The sequence below is a fragment of the Rhododendron vialii genome, chromosome 2a, assembly GCF_030253575.1.
Source record: "Rhododendron vialii isolate Sample 1 chromosome 2a, ASM3025357v1".
In the NCBI taxonomy this organism is placed as follows: Eukaryota; Viridiplantae; Streptophyta; class Magnoliopsida; order Ericales; family Ericaceae; genus Rhododendron; species Rhododendron vialii.
The window spans coordinates 14,465,996-14,476,028 of NC_080558.1; the positions used below are offsets into that span (position 1 = coordinate 14,465,996).

At 39.4% G+C, this 10,033-nt stretch overlaps 1 protein-coding gene across 1 annotated transcript; it reads right to left on the reverse strand.

Annotated features, from left to right (window-relative positions):
• Positions 1 to 6,935: 6,935 nt before the first annotated feature.
• LOC131317191 (uncharacterized) lies at positions 6,936 to 7,802 on the reverse strand. Its single transcript, XM_058346765.1, has one exon. The coding sequence runs from the start codon at positions 7,800 to 7,802 to the stop codon at positions 6,936 to 6,938; it is 867 nt and encodes a 288-aa protein (XP_058202748.1).
• Between the last annotated feature and the right edge of the window lie 2,231 nt (positions 7,803 to 10,033).

Genomic DNA, 10,033 nt, shown 5'->3' on the forward strand with positions numbered 1-10,033 from the left:
AGAACAGAGAACATATAAAAATTACCCGTATATTGCATAGATATTGCACGGATATTGCACGAGCATAGTGATTAGAATTCAAAGCTTGCTAACAACAACTAACGACACTGACTTTTCATATCCAAGTTCCTGGAACACATTGCCTCACAAGGCATAAAGAAAACCACCTGTCGCTACACCTAATCAGGATTTTATCTTGCCCTTTTCGCTGCACAAATGGGACCAAAAAAAAACAAAATACAGAATTCAATTGAACACCACTTCTAAAAACTCCTAAATCCGAATAACATGCAATAAAAGTAGTCATGCAGATGAGAAACAAGATACAGATGTATAGCATTGAGAAAGAGCATATCTAATCATAGGTTTTATATCTAATTATGTCACCAAAAAGACTTCAAGGAACTAAACAAAAATAAACATGGACGGGTGCATGGTATCTGTAGGGTGGATGGTATCAGCTGATATATAGAGACACAAACCCGACTACCCCATCATAACTACCCCATCCCCCCTTTGGGTTTGCTTGCAAAACACACTCTCACTCTCTCTCTCTTTGTCCCTCCTCCCCCTCCCTCCCCCTTCTCCTTCTCTCTCCTCCTCGTTTCCAATGCCTACCCTTCTCCTCTTCTGCCCTTCCACCACCACCGCCCCCCCACATACAGCCACCACCGCCCCACTTCCATCTCCTCTTGCAAGGCTGTCACTGCAGCAGCAGCGGTGACCACCCCCACCCTGACCATTTCCCGCCGACACGATCGAAGGAATTGTCGTTGTTGTCGCATCTTCGGCGACGCTGGTTTTGGCAGTCTTTACAGTTACAGTACTCATTGTGTACATGATCAGACCCCTTGCTGAAGCCCGAGGGTGGCAGTTGTCGCCTCACTGGGGATGATATCACAATTGCTGGCCCCACACCCCTCCCCCCTCCTGACCCTCCCGCGCCGAGCCAAGGATTGTCAAGCTTAGGAGGCTTGATCAGGTAACTTTTCTGTCTCTGTTTTTTTTTTATCGGTTCACATTGGCACACCGTTGTAATTTTTTAATTTTTTGCATTTGCATTTGCAGGGATATAGCAATCAATGATTTAACTTGGAAGGATGCAATATATATATATATATATATAGACACACACACACATGAGTTCCATGTGAAAAAAGGGATAGGAGTTCAAATATATAGGAATACTAGTTTGGCCTTGGTGAGAGGTGTGGATTTCGAATTCTGCTAATTGGCAGAAACACCCATTATAAGGGGGGAATGGATCCAATAAATACCCATGCCGCCGTTCATATTTATTTTTGTTTAGTTCCTTGTAGTCTTTTTGGTGACGGAATTAGATAGAAAAGCTATTGCCTACTTTGAGGAAATGTTTGGAACTGAGAACAGAGAACATATAAAAATTACCCGTATATTGCACGGATATTGCACGAGCATAGTGCTTAGAATTCAAAGCTTGCTAACAACAACTAACGACACTGACTTTTCATATCCAAGTTCCTAGAACACATTGCCTCACGTGGCATAAAGTAAACCACCTGTCGCTACACCTAATCAGGATTTTATCTTGCCCTTTTCGCTACAAAAATGGGACCAAAAAAAAACAAGATATAGAATGCAATGGAACACCACTTCTAAAAACTCCTAAATCCGAATAACATGCATAAAAAGTAGTCATGCATATTAGAAACAAGATACAGATGTATAGCATTGAGAAAGAGCATATCTAGTCATAGGTTTTATATCTAATTATGTCACCAAAAAGACTTCAATGAACTAAACAAAAATAAACATGGACGGGTGCATGGTATCTGTAGGGTGGATGGTATCAGCTGATATATAGAGACACAATCCCGACTACCCCATCATAACTACCCTATCCCCCCTTTGGGTTTGCTTGCAAAACACACTCTCACACTCTCTCTCTTTGTCCCTCCTCCCCCTCCCTCCCCCTTCTCCTTCTCTCTCCTCCTCGTTTCCAATGCCTACCCTTCTCCTCTTCTGCCCTTCCACCACCACCGCCCCCCCTCATACAGCCACCACCGCCCCACTTCCATCTCCTCTTGCAAAGCTGTCACTGCAGCAGCAGCGGTGACCACCCCCACCCTGACCACTTCCCGCCGGCACGATCGAAGGAATCGTCGTTGTTGTCGCATCTTCGGCGACGCTGGTTTTGGCAGTCGTTACAATTACAGTACTCATTGTGTACATGATCAGACCCCTTGCTGAAGCCCGAGGGTGGCAGTTGTCGCCTCGCTGGGGACGATTCACGGTTGCTGGCCCCACACCCCTCCCCCCTCCTGACCATCCCGCGCCTAGCCAAGGATTGTCAAGCTGAGGAGGCTTGGTCAGGTAACTTTTCTGTCTCTGTTTTTTTTTTATCGGTTCACATTGGCACACCGTTGTAATTTTTTAATTTTTTGCATTTGCATTTGCAGGGATATAGCAATCAACGATTTAACTTGGAAGGATGCAATATATATATATATATATATATATATATATATATATATATATATATATATACACACACACACACACACACACACATGAATTCCATGTGAAAAAAGGGATAGGAGTTCAAATATATAGGAATACTAGTTTGGCCTTGGTGAGAGGTGTGGATTTCGAATTCTGCTAATAGGCAGAAACACCCCTTATAAGGGGGGAATGGATCCTATAAATACCCATGCCTCCGTTCATATTTATTTTTGTTTAGTTCCTTGTAGTCTTTTTGGTGACGTAATTAGATAGAAAAGCTATTGCCTACTTTCCGGAAATGTTTGGAACTGAGAACAGAGAACATATAAAAATTACCCGTATATTGCACAGATATTGCACGGATATTGCACGAGCATAGTGATTAGAATTCAAAGCTTGCTAACAACAACTAACGACACTGACTTTTCATATCCAAGTTCCTGGAACACCTTGCCTCACGAGGCATGAAGAAAATCACATGTCGCTACACCTAATTGGGATTTTTATCTTGCCCCTTTCGCTGCACAAATGGGACAAAAAAAAAACAAGATACAGAATTCAATGGAACACCACTTCTAAAAACTCCTAAATTCGAATAACATGCGACAAAAGTAGTCATGCATATTAGAAACAAGATACAGATGTATAGCATTGAGAAAGAGCATATCTAATCATAAGTTTTATATCTAATTATGTCACCAAAAAGACTTCAAGGAACTAAACAAAAATAAACATGGACGGGTGCATGGTATCTGTAGGATGGATGGTATCTGCTGATATATAGAGACACAATCCCGACTACCCCATCATAACTACCCCATCCCCCCTTTGGGTTTACTTGCTAAACACCCACACACACACACACACACTCTCTCTCTCTCTCTCTCTCTCTCTCTCTCTCTCTCTCTCTTTGTCCCTCCTCCCCCTCCATCCCCCTCCTCCTTGTCTCTCCTCCTCCTCACCGCAGCCCTCCTCCTTCTCTGCCCTTCCAGCACCACCGCCCCCTCTCCCACAGCCACCACCGCCCCTCTTCAATCTCCTCTTTCCAGCCCGTCACTGCGGCGGCAGCGGCGAGCACCCCCTCCTCAACCACTTCCTGCCGGCAAGATCGAAGGAATCGTCATTGTTGTCGCATCTTCGGCGACGCTTGTTTTGGCAGTTGTTACAGTTACAGTACTCATTGTGCATGTGATCAGACACCTTGCTAAAGCCCGAGAGGTGGCAGTTGTCGCCTCGCTGGGGAGGATATCACGGTGGTCGGCCCCACAACCCCTCCCCCCCCCCCGCCTACCCGACCGTCCCGCGCCGAGCCAATGATCTCCAAGCCGAGGAGGCTTGATCAGGTAACTTTTCTATAGTAAGATAGGATATAATCACCTTGGATCTTCCTTTTAAGCATTAGGATTCTTCATAATCACTTAGTCTTACACCTAGGAAGGATTGGCAAGGCTTTGGCTTGCTAGAAAGGCTTGATTGGACAATACAATGGAGCAAATCCATGAGAGTGAGAGAGAGAGAGATAGAGAGAGAGAGAGAAAGAGATAGGGTCAGCCATGTAGAGAGAGTGGGAGCCAAGTTTTTACTGTAAATAGCACCCCTCTCATGCCATTCAACTCTCACCACCAAACCTTTCAACTTCTCTCTCTAGAATTCTTGTGTTGTTCTTTGTTCTTGGTGTTCTTCCTTTATTCTTTAATTCTTCTTGAGTTCTTCACAAAACTCATCTAAGACCGCCACTAAACCACCACTCGACCACCCTCTTGATCCAAAAAGTTTAGTAGTTTAGCCAAGAACTAGTTTTGAGAGAAACCTTTCTCTTTCAATACTACCAGAAGCTTACCATAGGAAGTCATTCCGTCCGATAGTCGACTTAGTTTTTCCGTAGCCGCCCTAACGCCAAGAAGAACGGTAGATTTTTCTTACTCACTACTCTAAGTATAAAAGTTAAAAAAAATGTTTATTGCTTCTATTGTTTGAATTGCATGAGGATTGAAAAGTGTTTTAATGGGTCGAAAGGAAATACGATTATGTTGAATAAATTGACTTTATTTTTTTCCAGAAAAACATGTGTTGTTTTGAACTTTCCAAAAAGGAAGAAAGAACATATTTCGAAACATAAGAAATAATAATTTGATTGATAGTATTCATATTTTGATCTTTAGGATGGTTATGAGCATGTATAAATAATTGTTTGAATTTCTTGTCTTGTTGTATATATGCTAAAGCATAAGCAGGGCCGGCTCTGAGATTTTGGAGGCCTAAGACGATTTTCGAAAGTGAGGCTTTTAATAATTGTAAACGAAAATCAAATAAAAAGTCGATAAATGAACTTTAATTTCAAAACCAAATACATGTATTCAAGGCATAAAACCCAACAAAAAATACAATATACCACACTATTTCAAAAGCATCATTATCTTTACTTAAACATCACTCTTCTTGCGGTTTTAGCAGCAAAAGTACTAATTATGCCCTCACAATCAATCTCCTCTGCCATTTCACTCTCGATGGATATGATGGCCAGTCCATTTAACCTTTCTTGTGACATAGTTGAGCGAAGATAAGACTTGATCAACTTCAACCTTGAAAAGCTTCTCTCTCCGGACGCAACGCCAACGGGTATAGTCAATAGGATTCTATAAGCAATCCATGCATTTGGAAAACAGCCCTCTATCTGTTTCAAAAAATTGAGCACTTCAACTGGTTTTGTTGTCTCTTGCGGTAAACAGTCTTTCAAGACTTTTAATTCTGAAAACAAATCTTTTCCATCGATATCGGAAGTCCCTTCGTGCTTCAGAACATCTTCTAGCTTCACACAATGTGCCATCAAACATTGACCAGTCATAGAATTTAACTTCTTCACATCAAACAAAAAACCCCAAGTTTTCTCATATCTTTGAAATTGCTTGAATCTGCTTTCAAGAGAAGAAAGGCCATGATCGAGAACAAACAAAAAATAATTGACTCTAAATGATTCTGCAGCTAATAAGCTCACCTCTTCACCCACATTCTCATTGAATTGTTTCTTTCTACGAATGACACGCTTCTCATAAAAAATAGGCTCGATTCCCATCGTTGATGCAATTTCCTTAGCTTCAATAATGGCCTCTACCTAACCATTTTCTCTGTACCTCTTAAAAAAGGGAACCAGTCTACTAGCACAGCAAATCTGTGCACAGACGGGTCCCACACAAGTGATCCGAGCCGTTCATTATGTTTAAAATATTTTTTCAAGGACCCCCGCAAAAAAAGATCAGCTCAATCCGATACCTATAAGTGCTTGATCTAATCATCTAACTTTTCATTCAGGTTTTTAGAGAATGAAAAGTTAGACAATTAGATCAAGTACTTATAGGTATCGGATTGAGCTGATTTTTTGCAATGGCTTTTGAAAAAATATTTTAAATATAATGAACGGCTCAGATCACTTGTGTGGGACCCGTGGTGGGCCCCACATAGAAATCTATGCACAATCTGTGCACAAATTTGCTGGTGCCAGTAGACTTTATGTAAAAAAGGTAATAAGCCCATTCAATTGCTCAATAGCTACATCTATATGCATATCTTCTTTTTGCAATGTCTTGCTTACAGAATTAACGGCAAACAACAGATTATGCCAAATAATCATGCTAACCAAGAATCCAAAATCTCCAATTTCATGTCTTGCCAACGAATCGGCTTCACTTTTTGCACCTGCTTCGTCAGGGGAATTTTCCAATTCAATTAAAGCATTTCGTTTTCCGGAGCTTGATATCTTATGGCTTTAACACTTTCAACGCGACTTTTCCAACGCGTTTGTGATAATGGCTTAGCGGTGAAACCTTCAACATTATCAGTAAAAATTTCCACCGCTTCGTAGAAGCTGCAAACAAGCAGTATATACCTTGTAGGACTCCAAAAAAAGATACTGCTTTATTGCAAGAGTTAGCCATATCACAAAGCAAAAGGTTAAGACTATGCATGGCAACCACATGGCATGTAAAACACTCTAGGATTTTTGTTGAGTAATCTATTTTGAACACCTTTGCGCTTTCCTTTCATATTAGAGCCGTTGTCATATCCTTGTCCTCTGCAATCACCAATGTCAAGTTGAAGAGTGACCAAGCCTTCTTCAAGTTCCTCAAAAAGTCTGGATCCCGTTGTATCTTCCACCTTAAGAAATTGTGAAAAGAACTCTTCCACTTGAATTGTAGTTGTTGAAACATCCACACAACGTATTACAAGAGACATTTGTTCCATGTGACTTATATCTGGAGTACAATCAAGTATCACGGCAAAATATTTTGCATCTTTGATCCTTCTAATCATTGCACTTTTGACCTCATTAGCTAGCATTTGTATCAATTCATTCTGAATATTGTGACCAAAATAATGGTAATGAATCTCACCATTCAGTATCCGTCGAAGGTGCTCTCGCATTGTTGGGTCATGTTTGGCCATCATTTCAATTATGCTCAGAAAAATCCCATTATTCTTTTGATAAATCTTCTCGTTGTCCCCGCGAAATGCCAAGTTATTTTTAGCAAGTTTTTCACAGCCTCAATTACCCTTTCTAGTACCCCTTTCCAATGTACTTTATCTTTCTTGATTTGATCTTCCACACTTTTGTCAATTGTTTCGTTCAATCGCAATCTTATCTCTGATTTGATCCATTTGCTCATGCCAAAAATATGCTCATTACTAGCTTCATGACTCTTGACCCTTTGGGCAAGATTATGCCAATCATTTAACCCACTAGTAGCCAACATAGTCTCGTTTTCATCTTGCTTAAACAACTTACAACAAAAGCAAAATACTTTGTCCGAAGCATTTGAATATACAAGCCATCTCCCATCTTGCTTTTCTCCATTTGACAAACGGTGAATATAATGAAAACACAAGAAACGCCTACCCGCATTATCCATAGGAAAATTAACTTTATCTCTCTTCAAAGGACCTCTTTCTACTATGAAGTCAATGAATTTTTGATCAATTTTGTCCCAAATACTTGGATCATCAATATTTCTCACCCCACGTTCAAAACTCATGTCTTCATTTTGACTATCATTATCCATACCTTCATGACCACTCTCGTCTATCTGCTCATTGAATTCCTTGTGTTCTTGATTCCCCAAATTTTCTTGTCCTTCATTCCCCAAGTTTTCTTTTCCTTCATTCCCCACAATTTCTTGTTCTTCATTCACCAATATTTCTTGTTCTTCATTCAAATTTGAACTCTCTTTTTGTTTATTACTACTTATAAACCTATCGAGAGCCCCCGCTTGAGATTGAATCAATTCATCTACTCTTTGCTTTCGTTTTCTTTTTTCGAATCCAAACATATACTTTCCAATTTTAGGCACGATTCCTTAAAATCTGCAAATCCCAAAAAATTTCAACCATCAATTTTGCCATGAATCATGATGCCATCAAGAAGAAATAAACATAAAGATATCAAACATGTATTCCACACTCATAGACATAAGACGTCCAGATTGAAGAACTAACAACTAATATTATGGTTTTAAACCATGTATACTCATTAAGGGCCTAAAACCCTAGATAGGATGTGGGAAAAGAGATCAAATAAAGAATCGATCATAAAATATCTGTTGAATCTCTAATTTCCTTCTTGTCTCTCTTACTCTTTGATCTTGTTCCTCTAGTTCTTCGTCTTCTTCTCGATTTTTTTCTGCCCTAGTTCTGTTCGTTGTTCCTCCTTTTTGTTTTTTTCTTGCGTTTCGATGGTTCCTTGTTCATTTTTCTGGGCCATTGGGCCTCAAGTGTAGAATGTATTGGGTTCAAAATTGGGCCCTAAATTAGAAAATATATACTAGGTTTCACAAATAAGTGGGGGCCCTGTTTTTTTGACAGTTTTGGGGGGCTTAAGGCCCACGCCTCTTGGGCTTTAGCCCAGAGCCGGGCCTGAGCATAGGTGGTTTCCACTCCAAAGGTGTCCGTCCATGTGACACTATGCTTTAAGTGTGTGGTGATTGTTTTGTCACGCCCACGATTTTCAACATAATTATAAAGGATTTTCCATAAATAAAACCTCGTTATAATCTATGCGATTTCCCAAAATAAAATAGCCTTCCCCCAATTCTGTAATCTCATTTCAACTTCCAAAAGTTCCCAAAATATTACATCGTTGGCTTCGAGGCTCCAAATTAACACAAGTACCGAGTATCGAAAGAGCTAAGGGCTACAATGTTCAATATTCAAAAGATTTGAAATTAAAGTTACAAATGATACAAAAGTTACCATAATCAATGAGAGAGGTACTTTTCGGAGCAACAGGAGCAGTCAATAATTTGGGCAAGATGGAAGGCAAGTTTGGTAACCGGCTGTACTTGTTGACCCCACTTAAAAAAACCAACGGTTCAGATTCTCCGTCTTAAATCCAATGGTGAGTAGTATGGTAGTACAAATTGGGAGTACGATGCTCCCAACCCACCAGGGAGCATCATAGCCGGAGCCGTTTGGAACATGTAGAAGGAAAAAAAAAAGGGGAGAGAAAATAATTAAGAAGGAAAATAGGAAAAAATGAGGGGAAATATTTTACTAGTCCAAGAACTCTATTTTTTCATTTTCTCTCTCATTTCCTGTCCAACCCAAAGAGAAAATCTTTAAACTCTCTTTCCCTTTCCCTTTCCCTTCTTTTCCACATTTTCCAAACAATGCCTAAAAGTTTTTAAAAAAGAGTTAGAACTCTAATATAGTTTTTTTTTTCCCACTCGATAGATGTCTAACTTACTCTTAAAAGATGAGAAAAGGGCTCCACATGTTATGTGAGGGAAGGGGGTATACACCGAGAGTACTAAATTATTACCCATTCGGGTGGGGCAAACCCAAAGGGTGTCAACCACCGCACCCAACATTTGAGCTTCTGGCGAAAATCGAACCCTCACCTTATGGCGAAAATCAATTTTGTTAAAGGTGATTTTAGAGCATCCGCAGTAGCATCTTTAGATTTTGAATCAATTTACATCTTAAAAATTCACCTTATTGTATCACACTCTTTACTCCCACTCTCTACTAAATTAAATATTCATACTTTTGTATTACCTTTATTTATTTCCACATTTCTCTCATAATTAAGTATTTACTCTTTATTTGGTTATATGACGATCTTAGGGCTCGTACATGAGAGCCCTATGGCCAAAAATTAATTATGACCTTTTAGAATAAAATAATTGAAAAAATAAAATTTTCATACTAGTTCAAATAAATTGAAAATTGGAACACTTAATTTTTAATCATATTTCTTAATATATAAATTGCCAAAAAAAATTAAATGCTCCAATTTTCAATCCACTTTGAGCCAGTACGAAGATTTTATTTTCTGATCATTTTATCCTAAAGGGTCATAATTATTTTTGGCTCTAGAGCTTTTATATGAGAGTAAGAAAGACAAATGTGAATGCAATCTTTCGAACTCTCATATGAGAACATTAGAACCAAAAGTTGATCATGACTCTTTAAGATAAAATGATTAAAACATAAAATCTTCGCACCGGTTCAAACAAATTCAAAATTGCAAAACTTAATTTTTTTTTTTTTAAGTATTGCGACT

Excerpts from the sequence above, each read along its gene's own strand:
- LOC131317191 (XM_058346765.1), bottom strand. The coding sequence starts at position 7,802 with ATGTTTGGATTCGAAAAAAGAAAACGAAAGCAAAGAGTAGATGAATTG.